The sequence below is a fragment of the Thunnus albacares genome, chromosome 2 (genome assembly GCF_914725855.1).
Source record: "Thunnus albacares chromosome 2, fThuAlb1.1, whole genome shotgun sequence".
In the NCBI taxonomy this organism is placed as follows: Eukaryota; Metazoa; Chordata; class Actinopteri; order Scombriformes; family Scombridae; genus Thunnus; species Thunnus albacares.
Window position 1 is genome coordinate 28726042 of NC_058107.1, and position 27055 is coordinate 28753096.

At 39.4% G+C, this 27055-nt stretch overlaps 1 protein-coding gene across 3 annotated transcripts in view; it reads left to right on the forward strand.

Annotated features, from left to right (window-relative positions):
- Window positions 1-27055, forward strand: part of LOC122999808 (zinc finger protein 252-like) — a 37115-nt gene that overhangs the window by 6153 nt on the left and 3907 nt on the right. The window contains exons 3-7 of one of the 3 annotated variants that reach the window (XM_044377069.1): window positions 1723-2322; window positions 8173-8772; window positions 14878-15477; window positions 21391-22699; window positions 22868-24107. In XM_044377069.1, the coding sequence (XP_044233004.1) occupies window positions 1723-2322; window positions 8173-8772; window positions 14878-15477; window positions 21391-22699; window positions 22868-22928 (3170 nt within the window). In that variant the 3' untranslated portion in view covers window positions 22929-24107. Of the gene's footprint in view, window positions 1-1722; window positions 2323-8172; window positions 8773-14877; window positions 15478-21390; window positions 22700-22783; window positions 24108-27055 lie in introns of those variants that run through there. The other 2 variants (XM_044377080.1, XM_044377060.1) reach the window with 2 other exon arrangements.

Genomic DNA, 27055 nt, shown 5'->3' on the forward strand with positions numbered 1-27055 from the left:
ACAAAATAGATCACTTTAAAGTGCAAGTACCTCAAACCTTTATGTAATGAATTTTCTCATGTCTGAGTTATGAGTTATTATGTCTAGTTTAAACACATAAAACTTCTGTGTAGTTACTGCTGCTTATTTAAGCCACAAATGACACTGAGACATCTCGTTTCAACAAGCGGAACGGAAAAAAAAAAAGATTCCGCTGTCGGAACTTAACAGTATAACATCCAGCGGAAGTAAACAACACAGGAGCTAGTCACGTTAGCTGCTTGGTACTGTGCGTGGAAGAAGTCCCACAGCAGGACAGTAAAACATCTCACTTGTAATAAAGCAACAATGTCTTCAGTTCAGTGTTTGAGAGAGTTAATGAACGAGCGACTAACTGCTGCTGCTGAAGAAATATTCCGAGTTTTTCAGAAAACTATCGTCGAATACGAGGAAGTGATCGATCGTCAGAGCAGACTGCTGGATATCGTTTGGAAACCTGAAATAAAGTTACACCGAATAGGTTTGTACAAACAGAATTATCTTTAAAAAGCAAACATGTGAACAAAACGGAAGAAATTCAAGATGTGTAAAACTGAAATGGGAACTAGAATTGAACATTAAACTGTCGAAGTAGCTCTAAAAGATGGAGGGAATCCAGATGGGAGAACTTCATTCGCTTTTTTATTACACCCCACATAAAAAAATAAACCATTGGATGAGCAACAGCAATGCCGGAGACAGTGTGGGCAGATAAATGCTTATCACTCACATATTTTCTGGTTATGTATGAAAATACAAACATTCTGGGACAGGGTTATTCAGACTCTTCCCAGGGACCCCCGGATTTTGTAGCTGTGATTGATGCTTGGTGACATAACTCAAGAGAAGGACATCTATCTCTTCAAAATCCTGATACTTGGATGTATCAGGGCTATTACTACGAGCTGGTTGAGATGTTACCCTCCAAGACCAGGACAGTGGCTGGACATTGTGGTTCAGTGTTTTTACAATTTACAATCTCATTTAGCAGACACTTTTATCCAAAGTGACGTACAACAGAGAGTTGATACAACATGAGCAAGGATCTAATCAGGAGAGAACAATAAGAGTAAGTGCCATAATGCTAAGTTTGAGTCCGATAGGATGTAGGTGCCAAGAGGAAGGGGCAATGCATAGAGTGCATAAAATGCATAGAAGCAGATTTTTTCCAGTCCATCAAGTGCAAAGGTGATGGCAAAAGAGCTGAGTCTTTAGTCTTTTTTTTTAAAGATTTAGAGGGACTCTGCAGATTGGATGGAGATTGGTAACTTGTTTCACCACCAGGGAACTACAGAAGAGAGGAGTCAGGCTAGTGATTTAGGGCCCTGTTGTGGTGGTTGTACCAGGAGCCTTTCATTGGCAGATTGTAGTGAGCGGGAGGGAGTGTAGACCTGAATGAGGGAGTTCAGGTAGGTGGGAGCTGTTTTTTATTCCTGGTCTTGGGGCACCGCTGGCCTACATGCTTTAGATGTTTCTCCTTTCCAACACACCTGATTCAAATGATCAGTTTGTCATCAGGTGAATTATGCTCATATAAGTTCCAAATGATTTAAATACAGACAGACTTTATTTATTTGTACCATTCCCACACACACCCCCATATGTTAAGATCCCAGTAGTTTAAATGCATCCTTATGTGCTCAGATGTCTGGTTTTCTATCATCACATTAGTAACCTACTTCTTGTGTCCCTTTTTCCTTCCAGAACTTCTACAGCAGCATGTCTGTGAGGAAGAGGAGGTTCTCACTGACCAGCAGCTCTGTAACCAGGAGAAGAACTCCAGTCTGGTCCAAGAGGACCCAGAGCCTCCACAAATTAAAGAGGAACAGGAGGAAGTCTACACCAGTCTGGAGGGAGAGCAGCTGGTGCTGAAGCAAGAGACTGAAACCTTTATGTGGACTCGTACTTGTGAGGAAAGTGACAACAGTGAAGATCAGACGGAGGACTCTGATGAAACTCAGAGTGCAGCAGAGAAAGAGCATGTTGTGAGCATGTTAGTTAAAAGCTCAGTGGTATCAGAACCAAACAGTGATGACCAACTCCTCTCTCACAACTCTCATGTACTTGAGAGCCAAGATCACAAAGGAGGCAAACATGGAGACTCAGGATCAACCAGAAATGCAGAGACAGAACCCAAGAAGAGACATCACAGGAGAAAAAATCCCACTAACAATGAAGAGAACTCTACCACATCAAAGATTCACAGTAATATTTATACAGGGAAAAAGTCTTTAAAATGCAACACGTATGGGAAAGCTTTCAAGTGCATGTCCAATTTGAACAAACACCTGAGAGTCCACACAGGTGAGAAGGCGTACCCATGTAACACTTGTGAGAAAAGCTTCTCTCACCCTAGCGCATTAAAAGTGCATATGAGAATCCACACAGGTGAGAAGCCATACACATGTAACACTTGTGAGAAAAGGTTCTCTCAACCTGGTGCATTAAAAGTGCATATGAGAATCCACACAGGTGAGAAGCCGTATCCATGTAACACTTGTGAGAAAAGATTCTCTGAGCTGGGCACATTAAAACAGCATATGAGAACACACACAGGGGAGAAGCCATACACATGTAACATTTGTGAGAAAAGATTCTCTCATCTGGGCACATTAAAAGTGCATATGAGAACACACACAGGGGAGAAGCCATACACATGTAACACTTGTGGGAAAAGATTCTCTCAACCTAGTGCATTAAATGTGCATATGAGAATCCACACAGGTGAGAAGCTGTACCCATGTAACACTTGTGAGAAAATATTCTGTAAGCCTAGTGCATTAAAAGTGCATATGAGAATCCACACAGGTGAGAGGCCGTACCCATGTAACACTTGTGAGAAAAGATTCTCTCAACTGTGCAACTTAAACCTGCATATGAGAATCCACACAGGTGAGAAGCCGTACACATGTAACACTTGTGAGAAAAGGTTCTCTCAACTGGTCACATTAAAGCACCATATGAGAACACACACAGGTGAGAAGCCGTACACATGTAACATTTGTGAGAAAAGATTCTCTCATCTGTGCACATTAAAACACCATATGAGAGCACACACAGGTGAGAAGCCGTACAGATGTAACACTTGTGAGAAAAGATTCTCTAAACGTAGCACATTGAAAATGCATATGAGAGTCCACACAGGTGAGAAGCCGTACACATGTCACACTTGTGAGAAAAGATTCTTGCGTCTGCGTGCATTAAAACTGCATATGAGAACCCACACAGGTGAGAAGCCGTAAAATTGTAAAACTTGTGGAGAAGATTTCACACGTGGAGATCACTTGAAGATGCACATGAGAACACACAGTAGGAAAAGATTCTGTCAGATGTCAGACTTGAAAAGACACAAGAATTAATCCAGATACGAAGCTATATAATTACAAAACATGAGGGAGAGCTTTGTGTTGACTTTACAATATACATGAGAAGAACCCACTGCAACATGGAAAAGATTATATTGTGTTTGAATTGGAAAAAACAGTCCACACAAGCTAGAAGCCTTGTATTGGTGAAACGTTGCAGAGGATTCAGTTATTCATGGTTAAACACACAAGAACATATAATGGCAGCACATGTTGACAATAAACAATCCATGAACAGGACAAACTTCCTGGTTTAACTTGAGATAATTTTTTTGTTGTTCTGTTGCTATAGAGATGACACACAAATTGTAGATGATGTACTACATGGTGTAGTCAACACATTTTAATACCAATAAAATATTTTTGTAATGATGGCTTTTCAGACTGATACTTGTAATTTAATTGATTGGATGATTAGGAAAACTAAAAGTGACGTTAAGTGTTAGTAATACATACAATAAATGCCTAAACAAACATAGATAACAAAACGTTTAGTTTCTGATCACATGTGTTTATTTTGATATTACCTTGCTTCATGAGATAATATTCAGGAAGTATACCAGGTTCATACATAGATAGATGACTTTATTAATCCCAAAGAGAAACTAAAGTGTTACAACAGCCACCTGACATAAATCAAAATACAAAATACAAAAACAATTAGGTATAGGTGAAAGAAACAAATAGAATTAAATGCTGATATACAATAGCTTAACATAACAACTCAAATATTAAAAAAATAGAATAGAGACTAGAGATATCACTATAATATACCATTTGCTGAGTATACACTGCTCACTGATGTTAATATGCTATAGTACACTGTACATTAGTGCAAGACAGGTGGATGTTGATGAGGTAGTAAGATGCATGATTGTCCATGGATGTTACAATTGAGTGTAGATTGATACTTGAATGATTTACTGAATATAAATACATGTAATAACAGTATATACAGACAGTATTTTAAAGAGTATCAAAATATTAACCTGAAATATAACATTTGATGGATAATGTAATAAAATAAAAAGTCCCGGTGAGCAGTGTGTCTTCACTGTCAGAGGAGTCCCCTCTACCGACACAGAGGAGAGTCATTGTACAGACTGATGGCAGTTGGTAGGAATGACTTCCTGTAGCGTTGATTGATTGATTGATTGATTGATTGATTGATTGAATGGGACAGTGTGCAGTTTGAAACATTAAAGATGGACTGCACCAGAGTTAGCTTGAAGCTAATTTGCATCTGTAGTCCCCGCATCTGACTCAATGGTCACACAGCTGATTGGTCTTTAGTACATGTCTGGTCTTGAATGCATTGATAGAACTACAGTTCTTCATATCATCAGGTAGGGCATTCCCCTGAGTTGTGGCTTTCACAGAAAAAGCTGACTGGCCAAATGCAGTGCGACGAAATGGTGTGATACAATCTTTTATAGAGGATATTCTGGAGGATCTAATAGAACCTACTGAGCGAGTGTACACAAAGTCGCATAGTGGAGGAGGGGCCAAACCATTTAAAATTTTATAAACTAGGCACAAATTTGAGAATAATCTAAAATTCTCAAAGCCCAGTAAATTGTATTTCTCCAGTACCCTACAGTGATGGAAATGCATTGGCTTTTTGTCCAGAGTTTTTAAAGTTTGCTTGTATAAGGACTCAAGAGGTTTTATGGCTGTTTCTCCAGCCTGCCCCCAACTTGTGATGCAGTAAGACATGGGAAAGAATCATAGCATGCATAAATATCTTGGCTGTGACCAAAGTGAGACAGTTCCTAATATGTCTAAAATTTGCCAAGTTGTACTTTACGGTTTTAACTGTTTTTTTTAACATGTTTCTTAAACTTCAAATTTGGATCCAGTGTCACACCAAAATATTTAAAATCAGTAACTATGTCACTTTTTTCACCTTTGATGAAAATATCAGCGTTAGGAGGTTGTACCATAGTCTCGAAGAAAAACATACCCTTTGTCTTGTTTACATTTAGACTCAGACATGATTGATCAAACCAATGTGTGATCCTTTGCAATGCGATTCTTAGCTTAGCAGCAGCTAACTCAGCTGTTTTTGCATGTGTGTACACAACAGTGTCGTCTGCATACATTTGTACATCAGGACACTGTTGAGGGACGTCATTAATATATAGGCTAAATAATAGGAGACCTAACACTGACCCTTGTGGAACACCCATTGTGCTCTTCATATTACTGGACAGTGTGTCACCAACTTAAACACATTGTCTCCTATTAGATAAATATGAAGACATCCATGCCAGTGCTCCAGATGAGAAGTTAAATTTAGAGAGTTTTGATATTAAAACATCATGATTGACTGTGTCAAATGCTTTACGCAGATCTAAAAATACAGCACCAACTACTCCTCCTTTGTCAAGTCTTGGATTTACTTTGCTCTATTAAGTGCAAGGTAGCAGTTTTGGTGGAATGATTTGCTCTAAAGCCAAATTGCATACAATGTAGACCAAAATTGCTTGTGTTAAGAAATGTTGTCAGTTGTTAAACAGCAGAGCTGAATAAAATCTCTGACTGAAAGTGCTCCGCTGTTTGACCAGCAGGTCATGGAGGGGATGTGACATGTTTTCCATGATGTTTAACAGTTTGTGCAGCATCCTCCTCTCCACAACCAGCTCCAGTGTATCCAGAGGAGTCCCCAGAACACAACCAGCCTTCCTGATCACTTACTTCAGTATTTTTGTCCGTGGTTCTGATGCTGCTGCCCCAGCAGATAGCAGCACAGAATATTGCACTCGCCACAACAGGCTGGTAGAAGATTTGCAACATCTTACTGCACATATTAAATGATCTAAGCTTCCTCAAGAAGTAGAGTCTCCCCTGTCCCTTCCTGCAGACACCCTCTGTGTTGCATTTTCAGTCCAGTCTGTGGTCGAGGTGGATTCCAAGGTATCTTTATCCCTCCACCACCTCCACCTCCTTTCCAAGAATGGAAATAGTGTTTAACCTAGCCCTGGTCCTCCTAAAATTCACAACAACAACAAGAAACAGCTGTGAAATAAATATTACAATTCTTTGTGCAATTGATATCCAAAACTGCACGAAATAGATCACTTTAAAGTGCAAGTACCTCAAACCTTTATGTAATGATTTTTCTCATATCTGAGTTATGAGTTATTATGTCTAGTTTAAACACAAAAAAAATCTATGCAGTTACTGTTGCTTATTTAAGCCACAAATGGCAATGAGACATCTCGTTTCAACAAGCGGAACAAAAGAAAAAAAATACGATTCCGCTGTCGGAACTTAACAGTGTAACATCCAGCGGAAGTAAACAACACAGGAGCTAGTCACGTTAGCTGCTTTGTTCTGTGCGTGGAAGAAGTCCCTCAGTAGGGCAGTAGAACATCTCACTTGTAATAAAGCAACAATGTCTTCAGTTCAGTGTTTGAGAGAGTTAATGAACGAGCGACTAACTGCTGCTGCTGAAGAAATATTCCGAGTTTTTCAGAAAACTATCGTCGAGTACGAGGAAGAGATCAATCGTCAGAGCAGACTGCTGGATATCGTTTGGAAACCTGAAATAAAGTTACACCGAATAGGTTTGTACAAGCAGAATTATCCTTAAAAAACAAACATGTGAACAAAACGGAAGAAATTCAAGATGTGTAAAACTGAAATGGGAACTAAATTGAACATTAAACTGTCGAAGTAGCTCTAAAAGATGGAGGGAATCCAGATGGAAGAACTTCATTCGCTTTTTTATTACACTCCACATAAAAAATAAACAATTGGATGAGCAACAGCAATTCCGGAGACAGTGTGGGCAGATAAATGCTTATCACTCACATATTTTCTGGTTATGTATGAAAATACAAACATTCGGGGACAGGGTTATTCAGACTCTTCCCAGGGACCCCCGGATTTTGTAGCTGTGATTGATGCTTGGTGATATAACTCAAGAGAAGGACATCTATCTCTTCAAAATCCTGATACTTGGATGTATCAGGGCTATTACAAGGAGCTGGTTGAGATGTGACCCTCCAAGACCAGGACAGTGGCTGGACATTGTGGTTCAGTGTTTTTACAATTTACAATCTCATTTAGCAGACACTTTTATCCAAAGTGACGTACAATAGAGAGTTGATACAACATGAGCAAGGATCTAGTCAGGAGAGAACAATAAGAGTAAGTGCCATAATGCTAAGTTTGAGTCCGATAGGATGTAGGTGCCAACAGGAAGGGGCAATGGATAGAGTGCATAAAATGCATAGAAGCAGATTTTTTCCAGTCCATCAAGTGCAAAGGTGATGGCGAAAGAGCTGAGTCTTTAGTCTTTTTTTTAAAGATTTAGAGGGACTCTGCAGATCGGATGGAGATTGGTAACTTGTTTCACCACCAGGGAACTACAGAAGAGAGGAGTCAGGCTAGTGATTTAGGGCCCTGTTGTGGTGGTTGTACCAGGAGCCTTTCATTGGCCGAGGGTATTAAGTGAGAGGGAGTGTAGACCTGAATGAGGGAGTTGAGGTAGGTGGGAGCTGTTTTTTATTCCTGGTCTTGGGGCACCGCTGGCCTACATGCTTTAGATGTTTCTCCTTTCCAACACACCTGATTCAAATGATCAGTTTGTCATCAGGTGAATTATGCTCATATAAGTTCCCAATGATTTAAATACAGACAGACTTTATTTATTTGTGCCATTCCCACACACACCCCCGTACGTTAAGATCCCAGTAGTTTAAATGCATCCTTATGTGCTCAGATGTCTGGTTCTCTATCATCACATTAGTAACCTACTTCTTGTATCCCTTTTTCCTTCCAGAACTTCTACAGCAGCATGTCTGTGAGGAAGAGGAGGTTCTCACTGACCAGCAGCTCTGTAACCAGGAGAGGAACTCCAGTCTGGACCAAGAGGACCCAGAGCCTCCACAGATTAAAGAGGAACAGGAGGAAGTCTACACCAGTCTGGAGGGAGCACAGCTGGTGCTGAAGCAAGAGACTGAAACCTTTATGTGGACTCCTACTTGTGAGGAAAGTGACAACAGTGAAGATCAGACGGAGGACTCTGATGAAACTCAGAGTGCAGCAGAGAAAGAGCATGTTGTGAGCATGTTAGTTAAAAGCTCAGTGGTATCAGAACCAAACAGTGATGACCAACTCCTCTCTCACAACTCTCATGTACTTGAGAGCCAAGATCACAAAGGAGGCAAACATGGAGACTCAGGATCAACTGGAAATGCAGAGACAGAACCCAAGAAGAGACATCACAGGAGAAAAAATCCCACTAACAATGAAGAGAACTCTACCACATCAAAGATTCACAGTAATATTTATACAGGGAAAAAGTCTTTGAAATGCAACACGTATGGGAAAGCTTTCAAGTGCAAGTCCAATTTGAACAAACACCTGAGAGTCCACACAGGTGAGAAACCGTATCCATGTAACACTTGTGAGAAAAGGTTCTCTCAACCTGGTGCATTAAAAGTGCATATGAGAATCCACACAGGTGAGAAACCGTATCCATGTAACACTTGTGAGAAAAGGTTCTCTCGACCTGGTGCATTAAAAGTGCATATGAGAATCCACACAGGTGAGAAGCTGTATCCATGTAACACTTGTGAGAAAAGATTCTCTGAGCGGGGCACATTAAAAATGCATATGAGAACACACACAGGTGAGAAGCCGTACACATGTAACACTTGTGGAAAAAGATTCTCTCAACCTAGTACATTAAATGTGCATATGAGATTCCACACAGGTGAGAAGCTGTACCCATGCAACACTTGTGAGAAAATATTTTGTAAGCCTAGCACATTAAAAGTGCATATGAGAATCCACACAGGTGAGAAGCCGTACCCATGTAACACTTGTGAGAAAAGATTTTCTCAACTGTGCAGCTTAAACCTGCATATGAGAATCCACACAGGTGAGAAGCCGTACATATGTAACACTTGTGAGAAAAGGTTCTCTCGACTGATCACATTAAAGGACCATATGAGAACACACACAGGTGAGAAGCCGTACATATGTAACACTTGTGAGAAAAGGTTCTCTCGACTGATCACATTAAAGGACCATATGAGAACACACACAGGTGAGAAGCCGTACACATGTAACATTTGTGAGAAAAGATTCTCTCATCTGTGCACATTAAAACACCATATGAGAACACACACAGGTGAGAAGCCGTACATATGTAACACTTGTGAGAAAAGGTTCTCTCGACTGGTCGCATTAAAGGACCATATGAGAACACACACAGGTGAGAAGCCGTACACATGTAACACTTGTGAGAAAAGATTCTCTAAACGTAGCACATTGAAAATTCATATGAGAGTCCACACAGGTGAGAGACCGTAGACATGTCACACTTGTGAGGAAAGATTCTTGCGTCTGCGTGCATTAAAACTGCATATGAGAACCCACACAGGTGAGAAGCCGTAAAATTGTAAAACTTGTGGAGAAGATTTCACACGTGGAGATCACTTGAAGATGCACATGAGAACACACAGTAGGAAAAGATTCTGTCAGATGTCAAGCTTGAAAAGACACAAGAATTAATCCAGATACGAAGCCATATAATTACAAAACATGAGGGAGAGCTTTGTGTTGACTTTACAATATACATGAGAAGAACCCACTGCAACATGGAAAAGATTATATCGTGTCTGAATTGGAAAAAACAGTCCACACAAGCTAGAAGCCTTGTATTGGTGAAACCTTGCAGAGGATTCATTTATTCATGGATAAAACACACAAGAACATATAATGACAGCACATGTTGACAATAAACAATCCATGAACAGGACAAACTTCCTGATTTAATTTGAGATAATTTTTTTGTTGTTTTGTTGCTATAGAGATGACACACAAATTGTAGATGATGTACTACATGGTGTAGTCAACACATTTTATTACCAATAAAATATTTTTGTCATGATGGCTTTTCAGACTGATACTCGTAATTTAATTGATTGGATGATGAGGAAAACTAAAAGTGACGTTAAGTGTTAGTAATACATACAATAAATGCCTAAACAAACATAGATAACAAAACGCTTTGTTTCTGATCTCATGTATTTATTTTGATATTACCTTGCTTCATGAGATAATATTCAGGAAGTATACCAGGTTCATACATAGATAGATGACTTTATTAATCCCAAAGAGAAATTAAAGTGTTACAGCTGCCACCTGACATAAATCAAAATACAAAATACAAAAACAATTAGGTATAGGTAAAAGAAACAAATAGAATTAAATGCTAATATACAATAGCTTAATATAGTAACTCAAATATTAAAAAAATAGAATTATTAAAAATAGAATAGAGACTAGAGATATCACTATAATATACCATTTGCTGAGTATACACTGCTCACTGATGTTAATATGCTATAGTACACTGTACATTAGTGCAAGACAGGTGGATGTTGATGAGGTAGTAAGATGCATAATTGTCCATGGATGTTACAATTGAGTGTAGATTGATACTTGAATGATTTACTGAATATAAATACATGTAATAACAGTATATACAGACAGTATTTTAAAGAGTATCAAAATATTAACCTGAAATATAACATGTGATGGATAATGTAATAAAATAAAAAGTCCCGGTGAGCAGTGTGTCTTCACTGTCAGAGGAGTCCCCTCTACTGACACAGAGGAGAGTCATTGTACAGACTGATGGCAGTTGGTAGGAATGACTTCCTGTAGCGTTGATTGATTGATTGATTTATTGAATGGACAGTGCGCAGTTTGAAACATTAAAGATGCACTGCACCAGAGTTAGCTTGAAGCTAATTTGCATCTGTAGTCCCCGACAAAAAACATGCAACAGCACAACAACAAACAGTAAAAAGCACCCCCCCCCCCAACCCCAGAAAGAAAAAAAAAACAACATACACAATACAAAATACAAAGCTGCACACAGCACATCACATACACCCACAATGTCAATTAGAAATAATGTAAATTAAACTCCATTGAGTCACACAGCTGAGTTGAGATTTGTCTTTAGTACATGTTTCAGTCTGGTCTTGAATGCATTGATAGAACTACAGTTCTTCATATCATCGGGTAGGGCATTCCACTGAGTTGTGGCTTTCACAGAGAAAGCTGACTGGCCAAATGCAGTGCGATGTAATGGTGTGATACAATCTTTTATAGAGGATATACTGGAGGATCTAATAGAACCTACTGAGCGAGTGTACACAAAGTCGCATAGTGGAGGAGGGGCCAAACCATTTAAAATTTTATAAACTAGACACAAATTTGAGAATAATCTAAAATTCTCAAAGCCCGGTAAATTGCATTTCTCTAGTACCCTACAGTGATGGAAATGCATTGGCTTTTTGTCCAGAGTTTTTAAAGTTTGCTTGTATAAGGACTCAAGAGGTTTTATGGCTGTTTCTCCAGCCTGCCCCCAACTTGTGATGCAATAAGACATGGGAAAGAATCATAGCATGCATAAATATCTTGTCTGTGACCAAAGTGAGACAGTTCCTAATATGTCTAAAATTTGCCAAGTTGTACTTTACGGATTTAACTGTTTTTTTAACATGTTTCTTAAACTTCAAATTTGGATCCAGTGTCACACCAAAATATTTAAAATCAGTAACTATGTCACTTTTTTCACCTTTGATGAAAATATCAGCGTTAGGAGGTTGTACCATAGTCTCAAAGAAAAACATACCCTTTGCCTTTGTCTTGTTTACATTTAGACTCAGACATGATTGATCAAACCAATGTGTGATCCTTTGCAATGCGATTCTTAGCTTAGCAGCAGCTAACTCAGCTGTTTTTGCATGTGTGTACACAACGGTGTCGTCTGCATACATTTGTACATCAGGACACTGTTGAGGGACGTCATTAATATATAGGCTAAATAATAGGAGACCTAACACTGACCCTTGTGGAACACCCATTGTGCTCTTCATGTTACTGGACAGTGTGTCACCAACTTAAACACATTGTCTCCTATTAGATAAATATGAAGACATCCATGCCAGTGCTCCAGATGAGAAGTTAAATTTAGAGAGTTTTGATATTAAAACATCGAATTGACTGTGTCGAATGCTTTACGCAGATCTAAAAATACAGCACCAACTACTCCTCCTTTGTCAAGTCTTGGATTTACTTTGCTCTATTAAGTGCAAGGTAGCAGTTTTGGTGGAATGATTTGCTCTAAAGCCAAATTGCATACAATGTAGACCAAAATTGCTTGTGTTAAGAAATGTTGTCAGTTGTTAAACAGCAGAGCCGAATAAAATCTCTGACTGAAAGTGCTCCGCTGTTTGACCAGCAGGTCTTGGAGGGGATGTGACATGTTTTCCATGATGTTTAACAGTTTGTGCAGCATCCTCCTCTCCACAACCAGCTCCAGTGTATCCAGAGGAGTCCCCAGAACACAACCAGCCTTCCTGATCACTTACTTCAGTATTTTTGTCCGTGGTTCTGATGCTGCTGCCCCAGCAGATAGCAGCACGGAATATTGCACTCGCCACAACAGGCTGGTAGAAGATTTGCAACGTCTTACTGCACATATTAAATGATCTAAGCTTCCTCAAAAAGTAGAGTCTCCCCTGTCCCTTCCTGCAGACACCCTCTGTGTTGCATTTTCAGTCCAGTCTGTGGTCGAGGTGGATTCCAAGGTATCTTTATCCCTCCACCACCTCCACCTCCTTTCCAAGAATGGAAATAGTGTTTAACCTAGCCCTGGTCCTCCTAAAATTCACAACAACAACAAGAAACAGCTGTGAAATAAATATTACAATTCTTTGTGCAATTGATATCCAAAACTGCACGAAATAGATCACTTTAAAGTGCAAGTACCTCAAACCTTTATGTAATGATTTTTCTCATATCTGAGTTATGAGTTATTATGTCTAGTTTAAACACAAAAAAAATCTATGCAGTTACTGTTGCTTATTTAAGCCACAAATGGCAATGAGACATCTCGTTTCAACAAGCGGAACAAAAGAAAAAAAATACGATTCCGCTGTCGGAACTTAACAGTGTAACATCCAGCGGAAGTAAACAACACAGGAGCTAGTCACATTAGCTTCTTTGTTCTGTGCGTGGAAGAAGTCCCTCAGTAGGACAGTAAAACATCTCACTTGTAATAAAGCAACAATGTCTTCAGTTCAGTGTTTGAGAGAGTTAATGAACGAGCGACTAACTGCTGCTGCTGAAGAAATATTCCGAGTTTTTCAGAAAACTATCGTCGAGTACGAGGAAGAGATCAATCGTCAGAGCAGACTGCTGGATATCGTTTGGAAACCTGAAATAAAGTTACACCGAATAGGTTTGTACAAACAGAATTATCTTTAAAAAGCAAACGTGAACAAAACGGAAGAAATTCAAGATGTGTAAAACTGAAATGGGAACTAGAATTGAACATTAAACTGTCGAAGTAGCTCTAAAAGATGGAGGGAATTCAGATGGAAGAACTTAATTCGCTTTTTTATTACACCCCACATAAAAAATAAATCATTGGATGAATAACAGCAATGCCGGAGACAGTGTGGGCAGATAAATGCTTATCACTCACATATTTTCTGGTTATGTATGAAAATACAAACATTCTGGGACAGGGTTATTCAGACTCTTCCCAGGGACCCCCGGATTTTGTAGCTGTGATTGATGCTTGGTGACATAACTCAAGAGAAGGACATCTATCTCTTCAAAATCCTGATACTTGGATGTATCAGGGCTATTACTAGGAGCTGGTTGAGATGTTACCCTCCAAGACCAGGACAGTGGCTGGACATTGTGGTTCAGTGTTTTTACAATTTACAATCTCATTTAGCAGACACTTTTATCCAAAGTGATGTACAACAGAGAGTTGATACAACATGAGCCAGGATCTAGTCAGGAGAGAACAATAAGAGTAAGTGCCATAATGCTAAGTTTGAGTCCGATAGGATGTAGGTGCCAAGAGGAAGGGGCAATGGATAGAGTGCATAAAATGCATAGAAACAGTTTTTTTTCCAGTCCATCAAGTGCAAAGGTGATGGTGAAAGAGCTGAGTCTTTAGTCTTTTTTTAAAGATTTAGAGGGACTCTGCAGATCGGATGGAGATTGGTAACTTGTTTCACCACCAGGGAACTACAGAAGAGAGGAGTCAGGCTAGTGATTTAGGGCCCTGTTGTGGTGGTTGTACCAGGAGCCTTTCATTGGCCGAGCGTAGTGAGCGGGAGGGAGTGTAGACCTGAATGAGGGAGTTGAGGTAGGTGGGAGCTGTTTTTTATTCCTGGTCTTGGGGCACCGCTGGCCTACATGCTTTAGATGTTTCTCCTTTCCAACGCACCTGATTCAAATGATCAGTTTTCATCAGGTGAATTATGCTCATATAAGTTCCAAATGATTTAAATACAGACAGACTTTATTTATTTGTGCCATTCCCACACACACCCCCATATGTTAAGATCCCAGTAGTTTAAATGCATCCTTATGTGCTCAGATGTCTGGTTCTCTATCATCACATTAGTAACCTACTTCTTGTGTCCCTTTTTCCTTCCAGAACTCCTACAGCAGCATGTCTGTGAGGAAGAGGAGGTTCTCATTGACCAGCAGCCCTGTAACCAGGAGAGGAACTCCAGTCTGGACCAAGAGGACCCAGAGCCTCCACAGATTAAAGAGGAACAGGAGGAAATGTACACCAGTCTGGAGGGAGCACAGCTGGTGCTGAAGCAAGAGACTGAAACCTTTATGTGGACTCCTACTTGTGAGGAAAGTGACAACAGTGAAGATCAGACGGAGGACTCTGATGAAACTCAGAGTGCAGCAGAGAAAGAGCATGTTGTGAGCATGTTAGTTAAAAGCTCAGTGGTACCAGAACCAAACAGTGATGACCAACTCCTCTCTCACAACTCTCATGTACTTGAGAGCCAAGATCACAAAGGAGGCAAACATGGAGACTCAGGATCAACCAGAAATGCAGAGACAGAACCCAAGAAGAGACATCACAGGAGAAAAAATCCCACTAACAATGAAGACAACTCTACCACATCAAAGATTCACAGTAATATTTATACAGGAAAAAAGTCTTTAAAATGCAACACGTATGGGAAAGCTTTCAAGTGCAAGTCCAATTTGAACAAACACCTGAGAGTCCACACAGGTGAGAAACCGTATCCATGTAACACTTGTGAGAAAAGCTTCTCTCACCCTAGCGGATTAAAAGTGCATATGAGAATCCACACAGGTGAGAAGCCGTATCCATGTAACACTTGTGAGAAAAGGTTCTCTCGACCTGGTGCATTAAAAGTGCATATGAGAACACACACAGGTGAGAAGCCGTATCCATGTAACACTTGTGAGAAAAGATTCTCTGCGCTGAGCACATTAAAAATGCATATGAGAACACACACAGGGGAGAAGCCATACACATGTAACATTTGTGAGAAAAGATTCCCCCATCTGGGCACATTAAAAATGCATATGAGAACACACACAGGGGAGAAGCCATACACATGTAACATTTGTGAGAAAAGATTCTCTCATCTAGGCACATTAAAAATGCATATGAGAATACACACAGGGGAGAAGCCATACAGATGTAACACTTGTGACAAAATATTCTCTCAACGTAGTGCATTCAGTGTGCATATGAGATTCCACACAGGTGAGAAGCTGTACCCATGTAACACTTGTGAGAAAATATTCTGTAAGCCTAGCACATTAAACCTGCATATGAGAATCCACACAGGTGAGAAGCCGTACATATGTAACACTTGTGAGAAAAGGTTCTCTCAACTGGTCACATTAAAGCACCATATGAGAACACACACAGGTGAGAAGCCGTACACATGTAACATTTGTGAGAAAAGATTCTCTCAGCTGTGCACATTAAAACACCATATGAGAACACACACAGGTGAGAAGCCGTACAGATGTAACACTTGTGAGAAAAGATTCTCTAAACGTAGCACATTGAAAATTCATATGAGAGTCCACACAGGTGAGAGACCGTAAACATGTCACACTTGTGAGAAAAGATTCTTGCGTCTGCGTGCATTAAAACTGCATATGAGAACCCACACAGGTGAGAAGCCGTAAAATTGTAAAACTTGTGGAGAAGATTTCACACGTGGAGATGACTTGAAGATGCACATGAGAACACACAGTAGGAAAAGATTCTGTCAGATGTCAGACTTGAAAAGACACAAGAATTAATCCAGATACGAAGCCATATAATTACAAAACATGAGGGAGAGCTTTGTGTTGACTTTACAATATACATGAGAAGAACCCACTGCAACATGGAAAAGATTATATCGTGTCTGAATTGGAAAAAACAGTCCACACAAGCTAGAAGCCTTGTATTGGTGAAACGTTGCAGAGGATTCATTTATTCATGGATAAAACACACAAGAACATATAATGGCGGCACATGTTGACAATAAACAATCCATGAACAGGACAAACTTCCTGATTTAACTTGAGATCATTTTTTTGTTGTTCTGTTGCTATAGAGATGACACACAAATTGTAGATGATGTACTACATGGTGTAGTCAACACATTTCATTGCCAATAAAATATTTTTGTCATGATGGCTTTTCAGACTGATACTCGTAATTTAATTGATTGGATGATTAGGAAAACTAAAAGTGACGTTAAGTGTTAGTAATACATACAATAAATGCCTAAACAAACATAGATAACAAAACGCTTTGTTTCTGATCTCATGTATTTATTTTGATATTACCTTGCTTCATGAGATAATATTCAGGAAGTATACCAGGTTCATACATAGATAGATGACTTTATTAATCCCAAAGAGAAATTAAAGTGTTACAGCAGCCACCTGACATAAATCAAAATACAAAATACAAAAACAATTAGGTATAGGTAAAAGAAACAAATAGAATTAAATGCTAATATACAATAGCTTAATATAGTAACTCAAATATTAAAAAAATAGAATTATTAAAAATAGAATAGAGACTAGAGATATCACTATAATATACCATTTGCTGAGTATACACTGCTCACTGATGTTAATATGCTATAGTACACTGTACATTAGTGCAAGACAGGTGGATGTTGATGAGGTAGTAAGATGCATAATTGTCCATGGATGTTACAATTGAGTGTAGATTGATACTTGAATGATTTACTGAATATAAATACATGTAATAACAGTATATGCAGACAGTACTTTAAAGAGTATCAAAACATTAACCTGAAATATAACATGTGATGAATAATGTAATAAAATAAAAAGTCCAGGTGAGCAGTGTGTCTTCACTGTCAGAGGAGTCCCCTCTACTGACACAGAGGAGAGTCATTGTACAGACTGATGGCAGTTGGTAGGAATGACTTCCTGTAGCATTGATTGATTGATTAATTGATTGATTGATTGAATGGGACAGTGTGCAGTTTGAAACATTAAAGATGGACTGCACCAGAGTTAGCTTGAAGCTAATTTGCATCTGTAGTCCCCGACAAAAAACATACAACAGCACAACAACAAACAATAAAAAGCCCCCCCCCCCCAGGGAAAAAAAAAGTAAACTAAACTAAACTGATTGGTCTTTAGTTCATGTCTGGTCTTGAATGCATTGATATACTACAGTTCTTCATATCATCGGGTAGGGCATTCCACTGAGTTGTGGCTTTCACAGAGAAAGCTCACTGGCCAAATGCAGTGCGATGAAATGGTGTGATACAATCTTTTATAGAGGATATACTGGAGGATCTAATAGAACCTACTGAGCGAGTGTACACAAAGTCGCATAGTGGAGGAGGGGCCATACCATTTAAAATTTTATAAACTAGACACAAATTTGAGAATAATCTAAAATTCTCAAAGCCCGGTAAATTGCATTTCTCTAGTACCCTACAGTGATGGAAATGCATTGGCTTTTTGTCCAGAGTTTTTAAAGTTTGCTTGTATAAGGACTCAAGAGGTTTTATGGCTGTTTCTCCAGCCTGCCCCCAACTTGTGATGCAATAAGACATGGGAAAGAATCATAGCATGCATAAATATCTTGGCTGTGACCAAAGTGAGACAGTTCCTAATATGTCTAAAATTTGCCAAGTTGTACTTTACGGATTTAACTGTTTTTTTTAACATGTTTCTTAAACTTCAAATTTGGATCCAGTGTCACACCAAAATATTTAAAATCAGTAACTATGTCACTTTTTTCACCTTTGATGAAAATATCAGCGTTAGGAGGTTGTACCATAGTCTCAAAGAAAAACATACCCTTTGTCTTGTTTACATTTAGACTCAGACATGATTGATCAAACCAATGTGTGATCCTTTGCAATGCGATTCTTAGCTTAGCAGCAGCTAACTCAGCTGTTTTTGCATGTGTGTACACAACAGTGTCGTCTGCATACATTTGTACATCAGGACACTGTTGAGGGACGTCATTAATATATAGGCTAAATAATAGGAGACCTAACACTGACCCTTGTGGAACACCCATTGTGCTCTTCATGTTACTGGACAGTGTGTCACCAACTTAAACACATTGTCTCCTATTAGATAAATATGAAGACATCCATGCCAGTGCTCCAGATGAGAAGTTAAATTTAGAGAGTTTTGATATTAAAACATCGAATTGACTGTGTCGAATGCTTTACGCAGATCTAAAAATACAGCACCAACTACTCCTCCTTTGTCAAGTCTTGGATTTACTTTGCTCTATTAAGTGCAAGGTAGCAGTTTTGGTGGAATGATTTGCTCTAAAGCCAAATTGCATACAATGTAGACCAAAATTGCTTGTGTTAAGAAATGTTGTCAGTTGTTAAACAGCAGAGCCGAATAAAATCTCTGACTGAAAGTGCTCCGCTGTTTGACCAGCAGGTCTTGGAGGGGATGTGACATGTTTTCCATGATGTTTAACAGTTTGTGCAGCATCCTCCTCTCCACAACCAGCTCCAGTGTATCCAGAGGAGTCCCCAGAACACAACCAGCCTTCCTGATCACTTACTTCAGTATTTTTGTCCGTGGTTCTGATGCTGCTGCCCCAGCAGATAGCAGCACAGAATATTGCACTCGCCACAACAGGCTGGTAGAAGATTTGCAACATCTTACTGCACATATTAAATGATCTAAGCTTCCTCAAGAAGTAGAGTCTCCCCTGTCCCTTCCTGCAGACACCCTCTGTGTTGCATTTTCAGTCCAGTCTGTGGTCGAGGTGGATTCCAAGGTATCTTTATCCCTCCACCACCTCCACCTCCTTTCCAAGAATGGAAATAGTGTTTAACCTAGCCCTGGTCCTCCTAAAATTCACAACAACAACAAGAAACAGCTGTGAAATAAATATTACAATTCTTTGTGCAATTGATATCCAAAACTGCACGAAATAGATCACTTTAAAGTGCAAGTACCTCAAACCTTTATGTAATGAATTTTCTCATGTCTGAGTTATGAGTTATTATGTCTAGTTTAAACACATAAAACTTCTATGCAGTTACTGTTGCTTATTTAAGCCACAAATGACACTGAGACATCTCGTTTCAACAAGCGGAACGAAAAAAAAAATACGATTCCGCTGTCGGAACTTAACAGTGTAACATCCAGCGGAAGTAAACAACACAAGAGCTAGTCACATTAGCTTCTTTGTCCTGTGCTTGGAAGAAGTCTCTCAGCAGGACAATGAGACATCTCGCTTGTAATTAAGCAACAATGTCTTCAGTTCAGTGTTTGAGAGAGTTAATGAACGAGCGACTAACTGCTGCTGCTGAAGAAATATTCCGAGTTTTTCAGACAATTATCGTTGATTACGAGGAAGTGATCAATCGTCAGAGCAGACTGCTGGATATCGTTTGGAAACCTGAAATAAAGTTACAGAGAATAGGTTTGTACAAGCAGAATTATCTTTAAAAAGAACATGTGAACAAAATGGAAGAAATTCAAGATATGTAAAACTGAAATGGGAACTAGAATTGAACATTAAACTGTCGAAGTAGCTCTAAAAGATGGAGGGAATCCAGATGGAAGAACTTAATTCGCTTTTTTATTACACCCCACATAAAAAATAAATCATTGGATGAATAACAGCAATTCCGGAGACACTGTGGGCAGATAAATGCCTATCATTCACATATTTTCTGGTTATGTATGAAAATACAAACATTCTGGGACAGGGTTATTCAGACTCTTCCCAGGGACCCCCGGATTTTGTAGCTGTGATTGATGCTTGGTGACATAACTCAAAAGAAGGACATCTATCTCTTCAAAATCCTGATACTTGGATGTATAAGGGCTATTACTAGGAGCTGGTTGAGATGTTACCCTCCAAGACCAGGACAGTGGCTGGACATTGTGGTTCAGTGTTTTTACAATTTACAATCTCATTTAGCAGACACTTTTATCCAAAGTGACGTACAACAGAGAGTTGATACAACATGAGCAAGGATCTAGTCAGGAGAGAACAATATGAGTAAGTGCCATAATGCTAAGTTTGAGTCCGATAGGATGTAGGTGCCAACAGGAAGGGGCAATGGATAGAGTGCATAAAATGCATAGAAGCAGATTTTTTCCAGTCCATCAAGTGCAAAGGTGATGGCGAAAGAGCTGAGTCTTAAGTCTTTTTTTTAAAGATTTAGAGGGACTCTGCAGATCGGATGGAGATTGGTAACTTGTTTCACCACCAGGGAACTACAGAAGAGAGGAGTCAGGCTAGTGATTTAGGGCCCTGTTGTGGTGGTTGTACCAGGAGCCTTTCATTGGCAGAGCGTAGTGAGCGGGAGGGAGTGTAGACCTGAATGAGGGAGTTGAGGTAGGTGGGAGCTGTTTTTTATTCCTGGTCTTTGGGCACCGCTGGCCTACATGCTTTAGATGTTTCTCCTTTCCAACACACCTGATTCAAATGATCAGTTTTCATCAGGTGAATTATGCTCATATAAGTTCCAAATGATTTAAATACAGACAGACTTTATTTATTTGTGCCATTCCCACACACACCCCCATATGTTAAGATCCCAGTAGTTTAAATGCATCCTTATGTGCTCAGATGTCTGGTTCTCTATCATCACATTAGTAACCTACTTCTTGTGTCCCTTTTTCCTTCCAGAACTTCTACAGCAGCATGTCTGTGAGGAAGAGGAGGTTCTCATTGACCAGCAGCCCTGTAACCAGGAGAGGAACTCCAGTCTGGACCAAGAGGACCCAGAGCCTCCACAGATTAAAGAGGAACAGGAGGAAGTCTACACCAGTCTGGAGGGAGAACAGCTGGTGCTGAAGCAAGAGACTGAAACCTTTATGTGGACTCCTACTTGTGAGGAAACGGACAGCAGTGAAGATCAGACGGAGGACTCTGATGAAATTCAGAGTGCAGCAGAGAAAGAGCATGTTGTGAGCATGTTAGTTAAAAGCTCAGTGGTATCAGAACCAAACGGTGATGACCAACTCCTCTCTCACAACTCTCATGTACTTGAGAGCCAAGATCACAAAGGAGGCAAACATGGAGACTCAGGATCAACTGGAAATGCAGAGACAGAACCCAAGAAGAGACATCACAGGAGAAAAAATCCCACTAACAATGAAGAGAACTCTACCACATCAAAGATTAACAGTAATATTTATACAGGGAAAAAGTCTTTGAAATGCAACACGTATGGGAAAGCTTTCAAGTGCAAGTCCAATTTGAACAAACACCTGAGAGTCCACACAGGTGAGAAACCGTATCCATGTAACACTTGTGAGAAAAGCTTCTCTCGCCCTAGCGGATTAAAAATGCATATGAGAATCCACACAGGTGAGAAGCCGTATCCATGTAACACTTGTGAGAAAAGGTTCTCTCAACGTGGTGCATTAAAAGTGCATATGAGAATCCACACAGGTGAGAAGCCGTATCCATGTAACACTTGTGAGAAAAGATTCTCTGAGCGGGGCACATTAAAACAGCATATGAGAACACACACAGGGGAGAAGCCATACACATGTAACTCTTGTGAGAAAAGATTCTCTGAGCTGGGCACATTAAAAATGCATATGAGAACACACACAGGGGAGAAGCCATACACATGTAACATTTGTGGGAAAAGATTCTCTCAACCTAGTGCATTAAATGTGCATATGAGATTCCACACAGGTGAGAAGCTGTACCCATGTAACACTTGTGAGAAAATATTCTGTAAGCCTAGCACATTAAAAGTGCATATGAGAATCCATACAGGTGAGAAGCCATACACATGTAACACTTGTGAGAAAAGATTCTCTCAACTGTGCAACTTAAACCTGCATATGAGACTCCACACAGGTGAGAAGCCGTACATATGTAACACTTGTGAGAAAAGGTTCTCTCGACTGGTCACATTAAAGCACCATATGAGAACACACACAGGTGAGAAGCCGTACAGATGTAACACTTGTGAGAAAAGATTCTCTCATCTGTGCACATTAAAACACCATATGAGAACACACACAGGTGAGAAGCCGTACAGATGTAACACTTGTGAGAAAAGATTCTCTCAACGTAGCACATTGAAAATTCATATGAGAGTCCACACAGGTGAGAGACCGTAAACATGTCACACGTGTGAGAAAAGATTCTTGCGTCTGCGTGCATTAAAACTGCATATGAGAACCCACACAGGTGAGAAGCCGTAAAATTGTAAAACTTGTGGAGAAGATTTCGCACGTGCAGATCACTTGAAGATGCACATGAGAACACACAGTAGGAAAAGATTCTGTCAGATGTCAAGCTTGAAAAGACACAAGAATTAATCCAGATACAAAGCCATATAATTACAAAACATGAGGGAGAGCTTTGTGTTGACTTTACAATATACATGAGAAGAACCCACTGCAACATGGAAAAGATTATATCGTGTCTGAATTGGAAAAAACAGTCCACACAAGCTAGACGCCTTGTATTGGTGAAACGTTGCAGAGGATTCATTTATTCATGGATAAAACACACAAGAACATATAATGGCAGCACATGTTGACAATAAACAATCCATGAACAGGACAAACTTCCTGATTTAACTTGAGATCATTTTTTTGTTGTTTTGTTGCTATAGAGATGACACACAAATTGTAGATGATGTACTACATGGTGTAGTCAACACATTTTATTACCAATAAAATATTTTTGACATGATGGCTTTTCAGACTGATACTCGTAATTTAATTGATTGGATGATTAGGAAAACTAAAAGTGACGTTAAGTGTTAGTAATACATACAATAAATGCCTAAACAAACATAGATAACAAAACACCTTGTTTCTGATCTCATGTATTTATTTTGATATTACCTTGCTTCATGAGATAATGTTCAGGAAGTATACCAGGTTCATACATAGATAGATGACTTTATTAATCCCAAAGAGAAATTAAAGTGTTACAGCAGCCACCTGACATAAATCAAAATACAAAATACAAAAACAATTAGGTATAGGTAAAAGAAACAAATAGAATTAAATGCTAATATACAATAGCTTAATATACTAACTCAAATATTAAATAAATAGAATTATTAAAAATAGAATAGAGACTAGAGATGTCACTATAATATACCATTTGCTGAGTATACACTGCTCACTGATGTTAATATGCTATAGTACACTGTACATTAGTGCAAGACAGGTGGATGTTGATGAGGTAGTAAGATGCATGATTGTCCATGGATGTTACAATTGAGTGTAGATTGATACTTGAATGATTTACTGAATATAAATACTTGTAATAACAGTATATACGGACAGTATTTTAAAGAGTATCAAAATATTAACCTGAAATATAACATTTGATGGATAATGTAATAAAATAAAAAGTCCAGGTGAGCAGTGTGTCTTCACTGTCAGAGGAGTCCCCTCTACCGACACAGAGGAGAGTCATTGTACAGACTGATGGCAGTTGGTAGGAATGACTTCCTGTAGCGTTGATTGATTGATTGATTGATTTATTGAATGGACAGTGCGCAGTTTGAAACATTAAAGATGCACTGCACCAGAGTTAGCTTGAAGCCAATTTGGAGGCTAATTTGCATCTGTAGTCCCTGACAAAAAACATACAACAGCACAACAACAAACAGTAAAAAGCACCCCCCCCCCCACCCCAGAAAGAAAAAAAAAACAACATACACAATACAAAATACAAAGCTGCACACAGCACATCACATACACCCACAATGTCAATTAGAAATAGCCTAATGTAAACTAAACTCCATTGAGTCACACAGCTGAGTTGATATTGGTCTTTAGTACATGTTTCAGTCTGGTCTTGAATGCATTGATATACTACAGTTCTTCATATCATCAGGTAGGGCATTCCACTGAGTTGTGGCTTTCACAGAGAAAGCTGACTGGCCAAATGCAGTGCGACGAAATGGTGTGATACAATCTTTTATAGAGGATATACTGGAGGATCTAATAGATCCTACTGAGCGAGTGTACACAAAGTCGCATAGTGGAGGAGGGGCCAAACCATTTAAAATTTTATAAACTAGACACAAATTTGAGAATAATCTAAAATTCTCAAAGCTCAGTAAATTGTATTTCTCCAGTACCCTACAGTGATGGAAATGCATTGGCTTTTTGTCCAGAGTTTTTAAAGTTTGCTTGTATAAGGACTCAAGAGGTTTTATGGCTGTTTCTCCAGCCTGCCCCCAACTTGTGATGCAGTAAGACATGTGAAAGGATCATAGCATGCATAAATATCTTGGCTGTGACCAAAGTGAGACAGTTCCTAATATGTCTAAAATTTGCTAAGTTGTACTTTACGGATTTAACTGTTTTTTTAAACATGTTTCTTAAACTTCAAATTTGGATCCAGTGTCACACCAAAATATTTAAAATCAGTAACTATGTCACTTTTTTCACCTTTGATGAAAATATCAGCGTTAGGAGGTTGTACCATAGTCTCAAAGAAAAACATACCCTTTGTCTTGTTTACATTTAGACTCAGACATGATTGATCAAACCAATGTGTGATCCTTTGCAATGCGATTCTTAGCTTAGCAGCAGCTAACTCAGCTGTTTTTGCATGTGTGTACACAACGGTGTCGTCTGCATACATTTGTAGTTCTACATCATGACACTGTTGAGGGAGGTCATTGATATATAGGTTAAATAATAGGAGACCTAACACTGACCCTTGTGGAACACCCATTGTGCTCTTCATGTTACTGGACAGTGTGTCACCAACTTAAACACATTGTCTCCTATTAGATAAATATGAAGACATCCATGCCAGTGCTCCAGATGAGAAGTTAAATTTAGAGAGTTTTGATATTAAAACATCATGATTGACTGTGTTGAATGCTTTACGCAGATCTAAAAATACAGCACCAACTACTCCTCCTTTGTCAAGTCTTGATTTACTTTGCTCTATTAAGTGCAAGGTAGCAGTTTTGGTGGAATGATTTGCTCTAAAGCCAAATTGCATACAATGTAGACCAAAATTGCTTGTGTTAAGAAATGTTGTCAGTTGTTAAACAGCAGAGCTGAATAAAATCTCTGACTGAAAATGCTCCGCTGTTTGACCAGCAGGTCATGGAGGGGATGTGACATGTTTTCCATGATGTTTCCAGTTTGTGCAGCATCCTCCTCTCCACAACCAGCTCCAGTGTATCCAGAGGAGTCCCCAGAACACAACCAGCCTTCCTGATCACTTCAGTATTTTTGTCCGTGGTTCTGATGCTGCTGCCCCAGCAGATAGCAGCACGGAATATTGCACTCGCCACAACAGGCTGGTAGAAGATTTGCAACATCTTACTGCACATATTAAATGATCTAAGCTTCCTCAAGAAGTAGAGTCTCCCCTGTCCCTTCCTGCAGACACCCTCTGTGTTGCATTTTCAGTCCAGTCTGTTGTCGAGGTGGATTCCAAGGTATCTTTATCCCTTCACCACCTCCACCTCCTCTCCAAGAATGGAAATGGTATTTATCCTAGCCCTGGTCCTCATCTCGTTTCAACAAGCGGAACGAAAAACAAATACGATTCCGCTGTCGGGAAATTAACAGTGTAACATCCAGCGGAAGTAAACAACACAGGAGCTAATCACGTTAGCTGCTTGGAAGAAGTCTCAGCAGGACAATGAGACATCTCACTTGTAATTAAGCAACAATGTCTTCAATTCAGTGTTTGAGAGAGTTCATCAACGAGCGACTAACTGCTGCTGCTGAAGAAATATTCCGAGTTTTTCAGACAATTATCGTTGATTACGAGGAAGAGATCGATCGTCAGCGCAGACTGCTGGATATCGTTTGGAAACCTGAAATAAAGTTACAGAGAATAGGTTTGTACAAGCAGAATTATCTTTAAAAAGCAAACATGTGAACAAAACGGAAGAAATTCAAAATATGTAAAACTGAAATGGGAACTAGAATTGAACATTAAACTGTCGAAGTACATTCTGGGACAGGATTATTCAGACTCTTCCCAGGGACCCCCGGATTTTGTAGCTGTGATTGATGCTTGGTGACATAACTCAAGAGAAGGACATCTATCTCTTCAACATCCTGATACTTGGATGTATAAGGGCTATTACTAGGAGCTGGTTGAGATGTGACCCTCCAAGACCAGGATAGTGGCTGGACATTTTGGTTCAGTGTTTTTACAATTTACAATCTCATTTAGCAGACACTTGTATCCAAAGTGATGTACAACAGAGAGTTGATACAACATGAGCAAGGATCTAGTCAGGAGAGAACAATAAGAGTAAGTGCCATAATGCTAAGTTTGAGTCCGATAGGACATAGGTGCCAACAGGCAGAGGCAATGCATAGAG